The sequence below is a fragment of the Pagrus pagrus genome (genome assembly GCF_965226575.1).
Source record: "Pagrus pagrus genome assembly, chromosome: 11".
NCBI classification, from domain to species: Eukaryota; Metazoa; Chordata; class Actinopteri; order Spariformes; family Sparidae; genus Pagrus; species Pagrus pagrus.
In genome coordinates, this window is record NC_140195.1 from 2,014,843 (window position 1) to 2,035,567 (window position 20,725).

Here is a 20,725-nt window from a genome sequence, read left to right on the forward strand (position 1 = left end):
TATTACTTGTGCTTTTGGCCTGTGTCACCGCGGGGGGTCGCTGTTTGTCTGTTTGACTCTGTTCATACTCAGCAGTTAATGTAATCTGCATATATGTAGTTTACATTATATACACAAAGTGGCAACAGGCGACTCAGATGTAGTTGTGTTGTGACGTCACGTGATAAGTGTGCAGCTGATATAAGTAGTAAGTGTTGGCAGAGAAGTCTGTCCCTGTCTCCGTCTGTCCCTCTCAGCTGAGAGACAAAGTCCAGCTCATAGTGTGGCAGGCAGACAGACAGTTAGAGAGGCAGGCAGACAGGTGGAGTGTCTGACGGAGAGAGAGAGAGAGAGAGACAGGACGGCGGCGGTTGAGCGGACTGTCGGGGCGGTGTGAGGTGGACCGTGGCCCGGCTGTGTGTTCTGGCCATGCGGGGGAGAGGATGGGGACAGAGGCAAGAGTTTCTCCGCTCAAGAACTTCGTGGCTGGAGGCGTCGCCGGAGCGTGTCTGCTGCTGGCCGGACACCCGCTGGACACCATCAAGGTGACTGACTGACTGACTGACTGCACTTCATGTTGTTTAAAGTCAGTCTGTCATTCAGCACAACTTTATTCAAACCTCTCAGAAATTCACGGAGACGTGTATTCAGTCCCAGTTTCCTGGTTGCGAGCCGTTCTGGCAGATTGTGTTCTGGTCCTGTTCGGTTTTAAAGCGACTCGCGGTGGAAAAGTCAGTGATCAGACGGAGGTGTTGAGGGGATTATCGATAAATCAGCTTACACTGTCACTGAGGCCATGAACCAGCTACCAGGCAGGTGAAAACAGTCGTATAGAAGGATATTAGGCTCTGCATGAGGGGGAAGTGCTGCAGTTTAAGGATATATCCTATAATCAGTGGGAGAAGTCCTGTTTTAACTCTTAATGTCTCGTTTTGTCCGATTAAAACTCCAAAACTCAAAGATATTCAGCGTAAACATCACATATGATAAAGAAAAGCTTTACATCATCATATCTGAGACACTGGAAACTCTCAATGTTTGACTTGTTTATTGAAAAATGTAGATTTCTTTTCTGTAGATGACTAATCAGTGGTTAATGGAGTGGATAGAAAGCCTTCAGTGTCTGTAAATGTAATCCCATGGCACCAATGAAGTGCCTAAACCAGCAGGGGGCGACGCCACTGGTTCCAAAAAGAAGTCTGATTGTGTGTAAGCTTATGAGAAAATGACTCTACTTCTCAACTGATTTATCACGTCAGTAAACAGCTTCCTGATGAGTTTATGGTCTCAATCTCTAGTTTTAAGTTGTCTTCAATACAGCATGATGTTCATATAGTAAATGATGGTCCCATTCAGAGTAAAATAAACGATAAAGTGGAGTTTTCCTGACTGGGAAAATTCACGAGAGCCCCCTCAAGTCCGAAAAGTCGGCGAAAAAGTTTCCGAGTTGTCGTCGTAGGACGCTGAAACATGGCGGATGAAAGGAAACATTGGGTTGATGGTTCACATGTGATCTGTGATATGATGTTTTAGGTTGACACAGCTATCAAAGTGTTGTTCAAACACTCTGAGCGATAAAATGAGAAAACTACTACTTTCTTTCTGGCGTCCATGATGGCAAACAAAAACCAAGATGGCGACGGTGGATGAAGCTCCACCTCATCTTATCTTGGTGATAAAACCTACAGAGTCCTGCAGTCGGTGCACGGCAGATCACCGAACCTGTTGGCCGATATTAGTTCATCTCAGTTATATATCAGTTTGAGCACCGACATGTGAATACGACGCAGGTGCAGAAGCTCATTAGATGAACATGCACCCGTAAAATAAAGCATTTCTCAAATCATTTAGTATTAACTGCATTTATTTGGGAGGTGTTTCATAAATAGTTCTTCCTCTGTTTGTAACCAACCTCAGTCTGATTACCCTGAAACATCGATGTGTGAGGTTGTGTATGATACAATGGCTTTGCATTAATTGCTGACAGTGTGTTATATGTAAGTAATTAATGTGATTGTGTGAATGTGAACATGTTGTATCTCATCCTCACATTAACTGACACTCACAACGGCCTGTCTGTTATCAGTGACCCTGAGCTGCAGACGTTGATGGGTGTTTTCCTTATCTCATGTCTCAACAATCCTCCCTTCATGTGACCTTTGTGTGTGTGTGTGTGTGTGTGTGTGTGTGTGTGTGCGTGTGGCTGACCTTGCTAATTAATTTCTGTTCTCCAGGTGAGGCTACAGACGCAGCCTAAAGCCCCCTGCGCTCAGTATGTGCTCTACACTGGAACGTATGACTGCTTCCGCAAGACTGTATCCAAAGAGGTGAACACACACACACACACACACACACACACACACACACACACACACACACACACACACAGTTAGTTACGGGAACAGTTCACCCAAAAATGAAAATCCAGTCATCGTCTCCTCCTGATGATATAAAGTCAGGCTCAGTCATCGTCTCCTCCTGATGATATAAAGTCAGGCTCAGCCATCGTCTCCTCCTGATGATATAAAGTCAGGCTCAGCCATCGTCTCCTCCTGATGATATAAAGTCAGGCTCAGCCATCGTCTCCTCCTGATGATATAAAGTCAGGCTCAGTCATCGTCTCCTCCTGATGATATAAAGTCAGGCTCAGTCATCGTCTCCTCCTGATGATATAAAGTCAGGCTCAGTCATCGTCTCCTCCTGATGATATAAAGTCAGGCTCAGCCATCGTCTCCTCCTGATGATATAAAGTCAGGCTCAGCCATCGTCTCCTCCTGATGATATAAAGTCAGGCTCAGCCATCGTCTCCTCCTGATGATATAAAGTCAGGCTCAGCCATCGTCTCCTCCTGATGATATAAAGTCAGGCTCAGCCATCGTCTCCTCCTGATGATATAAAGTCAGGCTCAGCCATCGTCTCCTCCTGATGATATAAAGTCAGGCTCAGCCATCATCTCCTCCTGATGATATAAAGTCAGGCTCAGCCATCATCTCCTCCTGATGATATAAAGTCAGGTGAAGTCTCGTAGTCCACAGAACATTTCTGGAGCTTCACAGTAAAACAGAGTTGCAGCATTCTGTTAAACAGCTGAAGCAGCTGGAGACTTGATTTAAAACAGAGAAACAACCAAGAAATAAATAAATATAAATGTGTGTGTGTGTGTGTGTGTGTGTGTGTGTGTGTGTGTGCGTGTGTGTGTGCAGGGTGTCCTCGGCCTCTATAAAGGTATGGGGGCTCCTCTGGCGGGCGTGGCTCCGATGATGGCCATCAGTTTCTTTGGGTTCGGTCTGGGAAAACAGCTCCAGCAGACCGACCCTGACAAACCTCTAACGTAAGTAACACCATTCACACACACACACACACACACACACACACACACACACACACACACACACGTGTCTCTTTTACAGTGTGTTTGTAATACCTGGAATATGAGCTCTATATTTAACCATTCCTCTGTTGCCCTCCCCTCTGCTGTCATTCGCTCGCTTGAAGCTACACTCCCCCTCGACACCCGTTTCCTCGTGTCGTCCTCCCACCACTCTGCTGTCAGCTCCTTTATTTTGACCCCATCTGCTCCTCAGTCTATAAATGTATGTGCCAATGTCACACGTGCTGGAGACCACCAGAAGACTCAAGGCAGAAGGATTTTTAGTCCTCACGTTTCCTCAAACCACCTTCACTGTAAACTCTTTTGTTCAGACTAGTGCAGCAGGACTTGTCGCTCCTCCCTTCCCTGGCAGGATAAGCATTTTGAAAGTTGTTTTTTTCCACTTCCTGAATGTCAAATACAGTGCATACAGCCACAGACTGCACTGATCTTCTGTATAGTGAAGACAGGGTACTTCAGTCCACCAGTGCTTACTACTGACCTCGGTGATCCCCTCAGCTTTCCTCCAGCGCCACCATGAGGTTGACAGTTTTTGTTTTTAAGTGAAATATTTCATCAACTTTGGATAAATTACCAGTTAAATTTGGCATTTTAACGACCTTCCCACGAGCCCCAGCTGGACTTTATAATTATGGGAACTATGAAGGTGAACGTGCTGAACATTATGCCTTCTTAACATTAACATTTTAGCCTCGTCATTGTGAGCATGTTAGCACGATGACCAGCCTTCTGGTTTCCCTTTTTGAATGATGAATTCAGACGACTGCCTCCTGGTGGTGTGGAGGGTTATCTACTCTCACACTGCTGCCGAACATACGAGCTAGTCGTCCGTTGGCTGATGCCTTTGTGGTGCGTTCAAGTGCAGCTTTTTTTGGCTGAGACACGGTCCAACTTATTTGATTTGGGTTTTGTATGTTTGGGCAACTCACCGCCTCTCGAAACTCACTAAAACAAATGTAAACGTACCGTCATTGATCTTAAATGAAGACAGATTCACGTCTGCATGGCTTATTTCTCACCTTACATTTTTGCACGGTTGCAGCCTAGAGCCTGCGCTACCTGAGAGCATCTGTAAGTCATCATGTATCGCGACACCGCCTCGCCCATCAAGCGTCTGATGTTGGGATGCAGTGCGAAAAAAAAATGTATATTTTAAACTAAGCAATGACTATGTGTAATGTGAAAAGGCTCGCTCTAGTTAACACCTGACTGTGTGCTTCCCCTCAGCCCTCTGAAACTGATATTACTCTATTTTATTCAGGCACACTCAAATATTCCTGTCTGGCTGTCTGGCAGGGGTCTTCACTACAGTGATTGTGGCTCCAGGAGAGAGAATCAAATGTTTACTGCAGGTAAAGTGACACGTTCACAACGTTTCCAGTCCAAACTTCAATGTTTTTACAAAGACATAAAAATATTAACAGTAGCATATTTCTTTTTTTAACCGGACAAAAAATAAAAGAAGTGCGATGTGTGTTTTGCAGGTGCAGGCCAGCAGTGGCATGGCGAGGTACTCCGGTCCACTGGACTGTGCAGTCAGACTGTATAAGGAGCAGGGGATCCGCAGCGTCTACAAAGGGACGGTGCTGACTCTCATCAGAGGTTTGTGTCTGTACGAAGTATTTCTGGAGCTTCACAGCGAAACAGCGTTGCAGCATTCTCCTCAACGACTCAAATAGCTGGGGACCAAAAAACATTAAATGGCTCCAAACAGCTCGTCGGGCGTAAAGAGAGTCTCTGGTAGACCTGACATCACAGATTGATTTGAATTGATGTTGAGATTGATGTTTAGCAGAGTGCTGCAACTCTGTTTTACTGTGAAGCTCCAGAAATGTTTGGTGGACTACGAGACTTCACCTGACTTTATATCATCAGGAGGAGACGATGACTGGATTTTATTGTTTAGGTGAACTGATGAACTGCAGTTTGGTCCTTTTCAGATTCAGAATAATGTTTATTGTATTATTGGATTATAATTATTGATGACTTTATGTATTCAGCTGGTAAAAGTGGAGCTAAATTTGATTACTATTTATACTGAAGGGCATCTTAATCTTAATCTGTTGGATTAGTTGATTTATATTTTGTAATAATAATCCAAATCTGCAACGTAACTAGTAACTAAAGATGTCAAATAAATGCAGTGGAGTAAAAAGTACAGTATGTCCATCTGAAATGTAGTGAAGTAGAAGTATAAAGTAGCATAACATAGAAATACTACAGTAAAGTAAAAGTACTTAGTTGTGTGTATCTTGATCTTCATACAGAGACAAACAAAGCCCTGGAGTGTGTGACCTTGTTTGTTGGTGTGATTGTTGGATCCAAAGTGCAGAATGATTTACAGCCTCACATGTTCTCCGTCTCTCTCGTAGATGTGCCTTCTAACGGTCTGTACTTCCTCACATACGAATACCTCAAAAACGTCCTGACACCCGAGGGTCAAAGGTGAGTTACCATGGTTACTGTGGAGAAGCCACAGGACTGGAAAGTAACAGAGTACTTGTATTTACAAATGTCAATTTTTAGTCTTTAGTTGCTGGTTACTTTATAAATTAAGATCTTTATTCACACAAAATATGTGAAGAGTTTATAAAAAATATTATATTTTGTTCAATTAGTTGATTGACAGAAGATTAATTAACAACTATTTTGACATAATTTTTCATGTAAACTCATTTCGGCTTTCCAGATGTGAATATTTGCAGTTTTTCCTTTAAATCATTCTAATAATTTGAATGTATTCGTGATAAAGATGAGGTTTGGGAAGGTGTCACTTTGGGCTCTGGGACGACTTTTCTCACTATTTTTTAAAGTTTAATTTTGACGAACCAAACAATAAGAAAAATAAACAGTCACGGGGGACATTTACTGATTATACTTATACTCTTTTACTTAAAATACATCATCAATGAAGGACTTTTCCTTGATATCAATACGTAAAAGATCTGAATACAATTCCTCCACCACTGGAAGAAGATTATAAAGATGAAAGTCTCTGAAATCCTGCCGTGTCTGTATGTCTTTATAGTGTTTCTCAGCTCAGCACTCCCAAAATCCTCCTGGCTGGTGGCGTAGCGGGGATTTTAAACTGGACAATCGCTCTTCCTCCGGATGTCCTCAAATCCAACTTCCAGACAGGTGAGTGAGTCAGAGACGATGTGAGACTCCACACTGAGCTCTGGGAAAGAAAATAGTACGTTACAGACAGGACAAAGAGACCAACGCCATGTCGGGGTTAATAAATCCTTTGTTATGCAGTTCATAACAGTGTTTTCAACTCCGTGTTTATTTTGAAGCTGGAGCCTGGAGGGTGGTTACAGAAGCTTAGCTTAGCTTAGCATAAACACTGGGAAAGCTTTAATTTTTTTTTCACATGTATCCACATATTTGCGTTAAAGATAAAAAAATTTAAGATTTTCTGCATTAAAATGTCTAAAAACGATGAGGCCTTTGTGATGTCACTTGTTGTATGTACCAGAGAAATCCACAAGTTTACTCAAAGTAACGGTGCGTTTCATGTGGTCGCCTGTCGCCTGAGAGTGAGGAAGGAAGTCGGCTAATGAGGTTAAACATGACATCAATAAAAAACATTACCTCCTCATTGAATCGTGTCAGATGGTTTGATCACCACTGACGCCCCAAACAGCCAGATTACTTTACCGTACATTAGCCGTTAGATAAAGACCAACGACATGCACCGAGGGTGTGTGTCTGTGAGTTCGACTTCAGGTGAAGCTCTGAGTGAAGTCAGCACTCAGCAAAGACTCTGGTTCTGGTTCTGGTTCTGGTTCTCGCTCTCCTCTATGTAATGTTACATTCATGAAGTAAAGTACATTTCCCCTCCAGCTCCGGTCAGCAGTCAACAGTACAGAACAGAAACACAAATGCTTCATATACAAAAGAGAAAATCACTCTCTGTTAACGTTGAATGTGTGTGTGTGTGTGTGTGTGTGTGTGTGTGTGTGTGTGTGTGTGTGTGTGTGTGTGTGTGTGTGTGTGTACAGCTGCAGATGGGAAGTACAGAGGTCTGGTCGACGTCCTGAGAACGCTGCTCAGAGAAGAAGGACCTGCAGCCCTCTATAAGGGATTCAATGCGGTCTTCCTGCGAGCCTTCCCTGCCAACGCGGTACATCTCGACTCTCACTCTCCTGTCAGACTTCTGCTCTTTTACTGCCTGATAGCTACATCTGCCTTTTATTCGCTCACTGAAATACTTCCTTCCTTTCTCCGTCCCTCAGGCCTGTTTTTTGGGGTTTGAGGTGGCATTAAAGGGATTGAACGCACTCGCACCCAGCTGGTAACTGAAGAGACGCCGGCCTCTCGTGGACGCTCAGTTCTGAGTTACAACTGTGTTAAGTGTTTCGTGTCTTTTGAGTCACATGTCAGGATGTTAAAATGTGATTTTTGTATTCTTAAATGTGATTGTACATTTAATTTTACAAATGACTTGTCATCCTTTGTAATCAATATTTTTTTACGCTCACTTTTTGTGAGTGGCATAAACGCACACTTGTGAATGTATGATTTTGAGATATAACTTAAATAAGAATGTATATTTTTTGGCAGGAGGGTCTGAGCCTTGAGTTTACAAACTGTTTGTGACGTTTGTAAAGTGTCAGGTAATACATTTAGCACCATTCATTTAGAATGGGTTTAAATATATATTTAAAGGTGCTATTTGTAAGAAAAGTTTATTTTTGAGTCTCAATCCCAACTCGTCAGATCTGATGAGTGTTTGACAAGTTGGGAAAACCCAGAGCGTCATCACTTGACGAGTTGGGACTGAGACCCAAAAATAAACTTTTCTTACAAATAGCACCTTTGATCAACAACCTCTGCCCGAAGTCAGTGTTAATTCATGCTGGGCGAAGAGGCTCGTTTGGCCTGTGTGCAGGCCGGGGGGAGTTTTATAAGCTTTGTCATTACAGTGTTTTCAATAAAGTTTTTTGAATTTGCCATAAAAAGTGTAAGTATCCACTGTTTAGCCCAGGATGAGCCACTGAGCCACTCCATGATAGAATGTAACTGAGTACATTTACTCAAGTACTGCACTTTGATACAGTTTTGAGGTACTTGTACTTTACTTTATACTTCCACTCCGCTAAACTTTGGAGGCACATACTGTGCTTTTTACTCCACTACATTATATTTGATGACTTTAGTTACTGGTTACTTTGCAGATTTCATCCTGTATCACAGTCAAAGTTGCACATTTTGAGAAAATTGATGTTATTGGCAATCAAACGAAAGAACGTACTCTGATAATCAGAAAAATGCTGAACATAGTATACAGTATATACGTACAGGTATGGATGGTTTACTTTTGCCTCCTTTTTACTCGCCTACTAATTTACCAAATTAATATTTTCTCACAACGTCTTTACTTTTGTGCCTTTTGGGTTTTTGTTACAGCACTGATTGCAGCACAATAGAAATAAATCCACAGGGTCTTGAGGCGTAACATCTCATTTTGAGGCCAGTGTCATGAAGATTGTTTTAATGCTTTCATATTTAACATAATATACTTAAATGCTTTTTTTTCTCCTTCATTTTTTAAATACATGTGTGTTTAATCAAACCATCACAAACGTTCAGCAAACGTAGTGAAATGTATTTCAGTGTAGAAACAGTGGTTGGCTCATTTTAACCGATTTCTGCCCCCTACTGGACTCAAACATTGATTGACATACTGTCCTTGGTTCAACCCTAACCCTAGGTCCAGACTGGCCATCTAGCATACCAGGTATTTTGGGCCGAACAACCTTTAACTCTTCATGTACACTACTGTTCAAAAGTTTGGGGTCACCCAGATAATTTCATGTTTTCCATGAAAACTCACGCTTTTATTCATCAAATGAGTTGCAAAATGAATAGAAACTATAGTCGAGACATTGACGAGGTTAGAAATAATGATTTTTATTTGAAATAATAATTTTGTCCTTCAAATTTTGCTCTCGTCAAAGAATTCTCCATTTGCAGCAGTTACAGCCTTGCAGACCTTTGGCAGTCTAGCTGTCAGTTTGTTGAGGTAATCTGAAGAAATTTCACCCCACGCTTCCTGAAGCACCTCCCACAAATTGGATTGGCTTGATGGGCACTTCTTACGTACCATACGGTCAAGCTGCTCCCACAACAGCTCAATAGGGCTGAGATCTGGTGACTGCGCTGGCCACTCCATCACAGACAGACTACCAGCTGACTGCTTCTTCCATAAATAGTCCTTGCATAGTTTGGAGGTGTGCTTTGGGTCATTGTCCTGTTGTAGGAGGAAATTGGCTCCAATCAAGCGCTGTCCACAGGGTATGGCATGGCGTTGCAACATGGAGTGATAGCCTTCCTTATTCAAAATCCCTTTTACCTTGAACAAATCTCCCACTTTACCAGCACCAAAGCAGCCCCAGACCATCACATTACCTCCACCATGCTTGACAGATGGCGTCAGGCACTCCTCCAGCATCTTGTCACTTGTTCTGCGTCTCCAAAATGTTCTTCTGTGTGATCAAAACACCTCAAACTTAGATTTGTCTGTCCATAACACTTTTTTCCAATCTTCCTCTGTCCAATGTCTGTGTTCTTTTGTCCATCTTAACCTTTTCCTTTTATTGGCCAGTCTCAGATATGGCTTTTTCTTTGCCACTCTGCCTAGAAGGCCAGGATCCCAGAGTCGCCTCTTCACTGTGGACGTTGAGACTGGCGTTTTGCAGGTACCATTTAATGAAGCTGCCAGTTGAGGGCCTGTGAGGCGTCTATTTCTCAAACTAGAGACTCTAATGTACTTGTCCTCTTGCTTAGTTGTGCTCCGGGGCCTCCCACTTCTCTCTATTCTGGTTAGAGCCCGATTGTGCTGTTCTCTGAAGGGAGTAGTACACACCGTTGTAGGACATCTTCAGTTTCTTGGCAATTTCTCGCATGGAATAGCCTTCATTTCTCAGAACGAGAATAGACTGTCGAGTTTCAGAAGAAAGTTATCTTTTTCTGGCCATTTTGAGAGTATAATCGAACCCACAAATGCTGACGCTCCAGATACTCAACTAGCTCAAAGGAAGGCCAGTTTTATAGCTTCTCTAATCAGCACAACAGTTTTCAGCTGTGCTAACATAATTGCACAAGGGTTTTCTAATCATCAATTAGCCTTTTAACACGACTAGCTAACACAATGTACCATTAGAACACAGGAGTGATGGTTGCTGGAAATGGGCCTCTGTACACCTATGTAGATATTTCATTAAAAATCAGCCGTTTCCAGCTAGAATAGTCATTTACCACATTACCAATGTCTAGACTGTATTTCTGGTTTATTTAATGTGATCTTCATTGAAAAAAACAGTGCTTTTCTTTAAAAAATAAGGACATTTGCAAGTGACCCCAAACTGTTGAACGGTAGTGTACATCATGTCTCTTTCTCTCACACACAGGATGCCCTCACTCACTTCTTAAGGAGATGTACTGCAGTAAAAGTACGACACTGAAGTGTGAAATGTCAAAAACAATCAGAAATACTCAGAATTGTTCTTTACGCAACTTTTTTTCATTCCACCTCTGATTTTCCTATAATGACACCTAAACACACAGAAATGTGACGTTTCAACAATCTCATGTTGTCGTCCTGTTGTTCCTGCAGGGCTGAGTGCTGTCTCATCACATGTTCACCGTCAGCACCATTTTGAAGAACGTGACTGAAGCTCAGAGTCACTGCAGAGAAAAACACACACACCTGGCAACTACAGACAACATGGAGGACGTGAAGATCCTGAACGACATGGCAGATAAAAGCTCAGTGGTGGACTCTGAATACAGCCACGTGAGTTCACCTTTCTCTCTCGTCTCAAAGCCATTTTGGACGATTACGTAAACGTCAGGCCGGCAGGTTGAAACTCACTTTATTTTGGTGGTTTGTCACGGAAGTAATGTGGATTTCTGCCTGTCGTTGGTAAGATTTCTATACGGGTTAAACATGGTGTGAGAGAAGATGGTACAGCGGCCTGGTAATCTGACACCTGTTACCTGCTGCCTGACACGAACCTCAGTGTATGAAGATCATATCTGATCCTCTCGTCTATTCTGGTCTACAGTTCCTCTTTTCTCTGTGTGTGTGTGAGTGTGTGTGTGTGTGTGTGTGTGTGTGTGTGTGTGTGTGTGTGTGTGTGTGTGTGTGTGTGTGTGTGTGTGAGTGTGTTGTTTGTGTGGCCCCTCCCTCTGCTGTCCTCTGAGTCTGATCTCTGTAAGATCTCTTATTTTAAAGATAGTCTCTATCATAGGCAATCAGCCATTCATTAGAGTCTGTTCTGTTTCACATTGGTCCATTTTTATGGCTTCACTAGATTCCTACACTCTCTGACGGTGTTTGAGAAACTCTGTTATTTATGGTAACTTGACATTTCTTTAACCAAATGTTTCCGGCTGTTTCTGTCCCGAGCAGCTTAAACATTCCTGACAGGCATTAAGAAGTTCTCTTAACCTTTTAAAGTCTGACACGCGACACGATTACCAGGAAATTTAAACTTTTGACATCAATCATAAATAATAAGTAACTTTGATTTGCATTTATGAATTTCTGTATGTATTCAATAACATCCAGCTTTTATGACAAGTTATCTTGACCAGGCTTCCTTTTAACGTAGTTTTTCACATTTATTCATGTAGGTGTTTGCTTATTTATCATTTGTCACTTGAACTGTGTAATTGTACGTCTGTACACTTCAAGGGGTAAATACTGAGTACTTCTTACTCTCCTGAGTTTATTTTAAAGTGTTGGTGACTCTGCAGATGGAGATAATCAATGCAAAATATAATCATGAAATTAATAACAATGTACCAGTCTTGTGTGTTTCCTTGTCATCAACATCTTGGTAGCCAAATAAAGTATGCAAAGCATGTCGTGCACACAGGGTAAGGTGTAATTAGTTTTCTAGTCAGATATTGACAGCTACTTAGAATAGCACAAATTATGTGTGCAAATGAGTTGTGGACAGTAACGTATTGTATTGAAGCCGTGTCAGCTGTAATGAGCTACATCAACAGCCACAGTCTGAAGTCTCACATTAGAGCGAACAGAGAGCCGACGAAGATGGACGCAGTCCTGCTGCTCATCATGGCTGCATCAGGTCAGTAGGTTATTTGTTTTATAGATGTTTATATTCTTTTATTACAGCACATAACCTTGTGGGGACAAAACTGTCATCAGAAGTCTAAATTAAAAATGATGTCCCACATTTATATAATCCTTCTCCTTTGATTGACGCACAGACTGATGCAAACTGAATCCTCTGAATTTGATTTCTTTTACCCTGAAATATTTTGTGGTTTTCTGTGCATGAGACGCATGCTCTACCACTTGAGTTACTGGGACGTCCCAGAGAACCACTGGTGTAATATATAACTATGTATTTTACTGTATTTCAGGTTGTCATGTGTCTTTAGACTAAAATCTTCATCTGAATAACACTTAAATGTACTGCAGTAAAAGTCTGATATTACCGTGAAATGTAATGGAGTAGAAATATAAAGTTACATAAACAGAAATACTGCAAATTGTCCTTAAAGTGTCAACAGACACCCCCAACCCTGTCACTAGTTTAAGTACAGTACTGAAGTAAATGACTTTGTTACACTCCACAACTGATTTTACTGACAGAGACAACGACACACCTGAATACACTGAAATGCGACGTGACAAAGTCCAGATGATTCATAGAAGTCATGTTTCACCCAAATGTCACCAGTATGCATGTCTGTCCCTACAGGGCTGAGTGCTGTCTCATCACATGTCCGTCCTCAGTACCATTTTGTTTATGACCTGAAGACCATGACTGAAGCTCAGAGGTACTGCAGAGAGAAATACACTGACCTGGCAACTATAGACAACATGGAGGACGTGAGGATCCTGATCGACACCGTAGATAAAAGCAAAGTGTCCACTGTGAGTTCACTGATGTCTTTCTTTAGTCTCAAAGCCATTTTTGACAAACATGTAAATGACACGCAGGTTGAAAGTTTTGCACTTCCACATTGGTGTAAAGTCAGTAGATACATTTTGAAGTAACATTTTGAGCTACTGTACTTGTACTTGAGTATTTCCATGTAATGCCACTCTGTACTTCTACTCCACTACTTCTCAGAAGGACATTGTAAGCAGCACTTTAATCTTGTGTCTGATTAAGGTGCAGCTTGAGTTTAAACTACTCCTACCTCTACCTCTAGAAAATGCCTCATATTTATTTGTTTACAATATGAAATGTACTCAGACTATATGTCTACATATGTCTATATATGTATACAACGCTCACTCCAAAGAAGTTGGGACGTTGTGTAAAATACAAATTAAACAGAATCGGGGAATGTGATAATTTGCTGATCCTTTTTGACATAAACTCAATTTAAAACAGTACAAAGACAATTTATTTATTTCATGTTCAACTTCACTGATTTGTGTAAATATATGTCTATTCTGAAGCGACGCGTTTCAAACAAATTGTGACGGGGCAACAAAAGCCTGAAAGTTGTTGTGTGGGAACCTTCCACAGGTAAACAGGTTCATCGGTAACAGGTGATAGTATCATAATCGGGTATGAAAGGGGCGTCCTCGAAAGGCTCAGTCGTTCACAAGCAAGGATGGGGCGAGGTCGTCAGACACATGATTGTATAAATGATTTTACTACATGAGCTCAGGAACAGCAGGACTGAAGTCAGCTCTTTGCAAATGTTTGCATTGTGTCTTTATTCTACACAGCGTCCCAACTCTTTTAGACTCGGGCTGTGAAGTGTTTTTAATATAAAACTCCCTCGTTGTGTTTCACCAGACTGAGTGTCCCTGTTGAGCTGCAGTGGATGGAAACAAAAGGAGGGAATGTTGTATCAGAAAGCCTGTCACTTTGGAAGATATGAACTGGATCTGTGTCACTCAGACTGCTGAAGCCTCAGATTCACCTCTGAATGTAGTTTTACTCAGAATGAGGACTGTGGATTTTGACCCCCGTCACTGACAGGATATTGAAAGAATATTACAAGGGGATAATATGGCCAGTATGAACAGGAAGAATGATCACAGCATGCAAGTCCTGTTTCAGTGTACATGTGGGCACCTAGATATAGTTTTAAGAAAGACTTAAGGGTTTTGCAAATTGTTGTGAGAGTTGAGCCAAAGTCGTTGTAAAGTAGAGGCAGTATCAAGACTGAACATGTTACATGAAAACATTTCCTTTAGCAGCTCAAAGCTAGAGCAGGGTCGAACGCTTTATATTAAAATTCAGCCTAAAGAAAGATATATTAAAATATTGCTTTCAGGATTTCTGGATCGGGCTGTATGATGACGTGAACAGCTGGAGGTGGTCACTGTCAGACACCAGTTTCTACAAAGACGGGGAGACTGAGTTCAGACAGTGGTGGCCTGGAGAACCAGACAACATTAACAGTAGACAGCACTGCACAGTGATGTCTGATGGTGGACGATGGCATGACTATGATTGTAAAACTCCCCTTTGGCCGGCCTGCATGGATGTCAGAGGTGAGAATATTCAGCAGTGAAGTTTAAAACACACCAGTTCAGGTTCTTGAGCTCTCCCTCATTATTTGGGCCGATACAGGATCAGTCAGTCAAACTTTATTTACAGCACCTTCCATCAAAGTTAGTACAATTCAAAGAGCTTCACAGACGACTTACAAGCCAATAAGGCAGCAATTAATATTGATGATTTGACAGCGATGCAGATGAGAATGAGAAAAAGAAGCTTGTCAGTGATGAAGGACTTGTTTGGGTGGAGCAGATAGAAGAGCATTGTAATAGTCCATCCTGCTGGATTTAAAAACATGCTTCAGTCTCTGAGTCACTCAGACGGAGACGTGGCCGCAATTTAGCTGTTTCAGATAATAAAAGGCAGATCTGGCTCCACAGCCCACATGAAAGCAACTGAGTACATGTACTCTATTACTACGCTACTTTATTTACTGTGTAACTTTATAACTCCACTGGGTCTCAGAGGGAAAATGATGTATTCTTGAATTGACTTCATTTACTCAACAGCTGTAGTTACTTGTTACTGCTCAGATTAATATAAACATTAAAAACATATGAGAAGCTTATAAAATACAACACATTGTTATATATTGAACTAGTTCCCAACCTTCTTGTTTCTTTCTGCTGGTGACCTCTAACACAAAGCTCTGTCTACTGGAGCTTCTTGTCATGTTTCACATGTTCATGTGTTGTTAGTTCCACCAAAGAAACATTTCCCCACTAAACTTCTCACATGGTGAAGTCCAAAGAAGTCAGATGATCCAATGTTTTATGTGAAAGCAAATATTGGAGGAAAGTTAAAGAAAAGAAAAGCTGAAGACAGATTTGTGTATCAGAACTTTTTTCTTTTCTTTCCTCTCCCATCAACCATCTGACGAGCCCTCAGATGTATCTGGTGACCCTTCAGAGGGGCCCGTATGTTTGTGTTTCATAAATCTGAGAAAATATTCACATGAAGAAGAAATAATGTGTCAATCTATTAGATGTAGATTTTAAGGATGTGATTATTAATGGGGAGAGACTGAAGAAATACTCAGTAACATTTATTAAGATGATCATGTCTTCCATCTTTATTTTACAAAGTCATTAATTCAGTGGATTTATAATGCTGTGAATACTGCCACAGACACGGCATGGATGGTAAACTGTATGTTATAGTACCTCTGCACAGCACTGTGCTCTGTTTTCAGGGCTGAATGTGACGTTTGTCCTCATCGGTACTCGCATGAACTGGACTGAGGCCCAGAGCTACTGCAGAGAACACCACACAGACCTGGCCAGTGTGAGGAACACAGCAGAGAACCAGGAGGTAAAGGACCTGCTAAATCCAGGATCTAAAGTCTGGATCGGCCTTTTCAGAGACTCCTGGAAGTGGTCAGATGGAAGTAACTCCTCATTTAGGTACTGGGATGAAACTGAACCTAATAACCATGGTGGTGTGATAGAGGATTGTGTGATGGCACACTTACCCACCTCTGGAAAATGGAGGGACGCTCCCTGTGCCTGGAAGCTACCGTTCGCTTGCTACAGCCTACGTGAGTGTTAACTCTTGATTCAACTTGTATTTATATTTGGATTTTGGTTTAATTTAGCATTAAATGTCCTCAATGATAATGTAACAAAAACAACACAAAACATAAAGTTATGGACAGAAAATAAAATGTAAACACTCCTGATGTTTATAATTGACATGAAATTATCTGTAAAGTTAGCAAACAGACGCCACAGATGGAGGACAGAGCCACATGTTCCCTGTCATTGTTCAGACTGATGAGTCAATATTTACATGAACAGATGTTTTGCAGTTGTAGAATGACACAATGGACTTAATGCAGTGGTGTAACAGTATGAACGTACTGTGTGTTTGAATACAGCTGCAGTTCAGACAACAAGCAGCAGCAGCACCACATCCAGCACGCCACCAACCTCCAGCATCACGCAGCCTGGCGCCGGTGAGTTCTGTTAACTGTATGTGACTGTGGGCATCGTCTACATTACATACATTGCTCCTCGACTGTGGAAAACCCTCCCAGAACACCTGAGGGTTCCACAGTCGATTGATTGTTTTAAAAAGGGCCTTAAAACGTACCTTTTTAAAAAATCTATTAATCTGTAATCTTGCTTGTGTTACTTTGATATCTGCTTTTAACTCTGTCTTAACTTCTTTTTCTTTTTTTTGTTGCTGTTGTAGCACTTTGAGATTTTTGTTAAATATAAAGTGCGTTACAAATAAAAAATTTTATTATTATTATTATTACACATAATGAGATATTTTACTTCAGCTGCAGTCATAAATCCAACTCCTAATGTTGCCTCGGGCACCAAAATGGCGAGAGCCGGCCCTGCCACAGATGGAGGACAGAGCCACATGTTCCCTGTCATTGTTCAGACTGATGAGTCAATATTTATATGAACATATTTTTTCACAGTCCCTACGACTACAAGGCAAGTGTTCAAAGTGCGTCTGGAGAGAAAGGACTCCTCTCTGGATCTCAACGACCCTGCTGTGATGGAACAAATGCTGAAGGAGGTAAATCATGTTGGACCTTTCTAATTTTATACACAAACAGAACAAATTCAAATAAAATCAGACTTTATTGATCCCCGAGGGAAAACTCAGCAGAACAAGAAACAGTGTGAAGAGGTAGGAAACAGATAAACATGACATGAGCTGAGCATTGTGTAGGAAGCTGTGCACGTACATATGTGCAGGATTAAAGAGTGTAGTCGTGCCACTCTGCAGGCCTGACTGAGGTACAACTGTGACTCGTTAAGAGTCGACGCTCAGCACAAACTTTACTGTCAGTTTTAGAAAAGCCAGAGCCTTTACAACAGAAGAAAGAGGAGGAGAAAGTCAGAAAGGACAGCAGGCCAACAGGGCGACGCCATCTTAGGGAACACAACATGTGAATATATAAACGTGATGCAGAGCGCTCCTGAAATAGAGGAACATATAAAGAACAGTGCAGAATGTAATATCTCTATGTGAGTGATAATGCTGAGGAGGTTTTATCAGCTCAAACAGAGGCTGAAGGACCAGGGGGTGGATGGAGACGTCAAACTGAGCTGGAGGAAGCAGTCGGATGGAAAGGTCTTCCACAAGGAGGAGGAGACAAAGAAGAAGAAGAGGAAGGACGAGTTTTAAAGGGGCACTACGTAGTTTTGGAGAAGAAATTCAAACTCATCATTTTAATATTTACAATATTAATCAGGTAATAATACAAACTCAGAAATGTTTATCTTTTCCATCAGTGAATAAACAAGCTGTTCTCAGAGGAGAATAAGGTCCCAGAACACTGTTTGAAGCTAGAGAGGTGGCAGGGTCCGCCACATATAAACAAAGTAAAACAGTATAAACTGTGTCGTCCTTTAAGGTCAGTTTGTTTATTCAGTTTATTCAGTCATGAAAACAAAGAGTTTGTTTATTTAGTTTGTTTAGGCAGAAAAAAAAAATCAGCCAATGAAGATCTTTCTCTGCTCATTAACATTTCTTCACCAAAACTACAGAATGCTCCTTTAATGTTGAGTTTGTGTGTTTCTTTCCTCAAAGTGCTCATGTAATGTGTCAGAATAGACCTGCAACATGTGGATGAATCGAACAGTCACATCAACTATTTTGATCATCAGTTAATCCTTTTAGTTATTTGTCAACTAAACATACCAAATATTCTCTGGTTCTAGCTTCTTCAATGTGAGGGTTTGATGTTTTCTTCTCATATATGATCATAAACTTAATATCTTTGTGTTTCAGACTGTTGGTCGATTATAACAAGACATTTGAAGTGATCTCATTGGGCTGTGGGAACTTAGAACAGACTTTATTCACTCTTTTCTGACATAGATGAGATAATATACTGTGTGATGAGATAATATACTGTGTGATGAGATAATATACTGTGATGAGATAATATACTGTGTGATGAGATAATATACTTTGTGATGAGATAATAAACTGTGTGATGAGATAAATGACTGCAGGTTAGATAAGATAAGAACTGACTGGAGGAAGCTGCAGTGAAGAAAACATTAAAAAGATGAGCTTTAATGTTTGAAGACTCTTTAAAATGAAAAGTCTTTGTTCATTTCAGAGTGATATTCAGCACCTCACCTTTCAGTCTATTGAGCCAATCTGTGTGTATTTACAGCAGCAGCCTCTAGTTGGTTGATTCAGAATGACTCCGATGTTGTTGCTCCAGCTAACAGGAGCTAACTGGCTAAATTAGCACTCGTTCAGTTTGCTAGTTGAAGTGAGGCGGGCGCATGTGATTGGCTGACAGATGACGGGGGCGGTGCCAACACCACTGTCAATGAAATGTGACAAATGACAGAGTGAAATAAAGTGTGTCCTTATAAAAAGTGTGACATTAAATAAAGAAGTGTGGTTTGAGAAAATGTCAGAACAACTCTGAGTTTTTTTAAAGTCTATTATGAAATGAAAATAATATCCTGTTGATGTTTTTATGAACGTGATGATGAGTTAACATTTCATAATGAGTTGAGCTCAATCATTTCTTCAGTTATTAAATTGGGTTCATTGATGAATCTTGTAGATTCACAGGATGCAGAGGTGGGATGTAACTTGGTAGTAAGAGTGGTAGTAGTAAGTAAGAGTGCCTGACTAACGTGTTTTGTAACAGGACTTTTACTGGAGTTAAGGATCTGAATCCTGAGCCCTCTGAGGGGCTCATGGTCACAATGATCCTTTGGGGGCTCCGTACTTTACAAAGGTGTCCAAAGGTCAGTGGATTAAATACAAAACACAAAAATGTACATTCGCTCAAAACAAAGGAAAATGTTTGTTTCATCTCTGATTTATCTCTTTCTCTCAACACGTTTGAACTGGGCATTATAAACTCAAACTCTTACTGTATTTACTTTTTATCGGCATAATATTTACCAGCAGTTAACCACATTTATTCTTCAAGTTCTTTGTTGTCATTTGCAAAACTAATACAGTGATCCAATAAAAAGAGGTGTGTCCCTGTTAGAGCCATTTTACTTTATTCTGATTTATTCTATTTTACTATTATGACGTTATTGTCTGATTAATTACCTTGATGGGCGTGAGAGTATTTCCTTGATTATTCTGATATTATTTATGTATATGTATGTTGAAGGTCTCCCCCTGTTGTCCTCTAATATGTACTGCACCTGTGGTAGCCAGGTGGGAGTGACACATGACTGGAGACAGGTGTTGAAATCATGGTGAGGAGGGAGGTCGGTGATGTCTTATGACCACACACACCCACGCAAGCTTTGTGTTATTGTGTAAGGAGAAAGTTTATGTTTATGATACTGAACGCGGAGCATTACACAAATAAATGGATGTGATGCAACGTAACAGATCTCCGTGATTGTTCGGAACAAAGAGCGGTGGGTCAGAAACCACATCCCCGACAGAGACAAGCGTCCGAGTTCATGAAAATGTGCTGAGAAGACACAACAGTCCCATTTGTCCTCTTCAGGGAAATAGTTCGGCAATGGTTTCCAGTACCTGGGTCACATGACACAGAAGCTATTGGAAAAAACTGCTGAATTCTCATAATTAATGTTCATATAAAATAAAAGCAGCATTAAAATATAATAGAAACAGATGAGTGTCATTGATCCCATTCAGTGACACAATTCAGCATCGGTCTGGAGTCACTGGGTCACATGACACGGAGGCTGCTGAAAAAAAGACTTTACCTTATTAAAATACTTTTGCACAACAAACACAGAAACACATTAGCAGTCAGAATAAGTGTGCTGCATGAAATCAGTGTTTTTTAAATCATAATATTCACTAACATCGTGACGTCAGCGTGGAGAAACTTTGTTTTCGTGTTGACCAAACAAACAAC

General features: G+C 41.1%; 2 protein-coding genes across 3 annotated transcripts; both read left to right on the plus strand.

Annotated features, from left to right (window-relative positions):
- The first annotated feature begins 340 nt into the window (after window positions 1-340).
- Window positions 341-8,328, plus strand: LOC311264791 (mitochondrial carnitine/acylcarnitine carrier protein). The gene is made up of 9 exons (XM_084365897.1): window positions 341-524; window positions 2,214-2,306; window positions 3,183-3,310; window positions 4,632-4,722; window positions 4,855-4,972; window positions 5,743-5,815; window positions 6,399-6,508; window positions 7,375-7,496; window positions 7,609-8,328. The coding sequence occupies exons 1-9, from the start codon at window positions 423-425 to the stop codon at window positions 7,669-7,671; spliced, it is 900 nt and encodes a 299-aa protein (XP_084222023.1). The 5' UTR covers window positions 341-422; the 3' UTR covers window positions 7,672-8,328.
- Window positions 8,329-12,340: 4,012 nt separating this feature from the next.
- Window positions 12,341-19,263, plus strand: LOC311264692 (C-type mannose receptor 2-like). 2 transcript variants are annotated; one of them, XM_084365778.1, is made up of 7 exons: window positions 12,341-12,474; window positions 13,114-13,289; window positions 14,654-14,873; window positions 16,073-16,417; window positions 16,757-16,834; window positions 17,312-17,412; window positions 17,899-19,263. In XM_084365778.1, exons 1-7 carry the CDS (start codon window positions 12,375-12,377, stop codon window positions 18,025-18,027), a joined length of 1,149 nt encoding a protein of 382 aa, XP_084221904.1. In that variant the 5' UTR covers window positions 12,341-12,374; the 3' UTR covers window positions 18,028-19,263. The 2 variants fall into 2 exon arrangements, with proteins under 2 accessions (XP_084221904.1, XP_084221905.1); XM_084365779.1 differs by lacking the exon at window positions 16,757-16,834.
- Window positions 19,264-20,725: the final 1,462 nt, after the last annotated feature.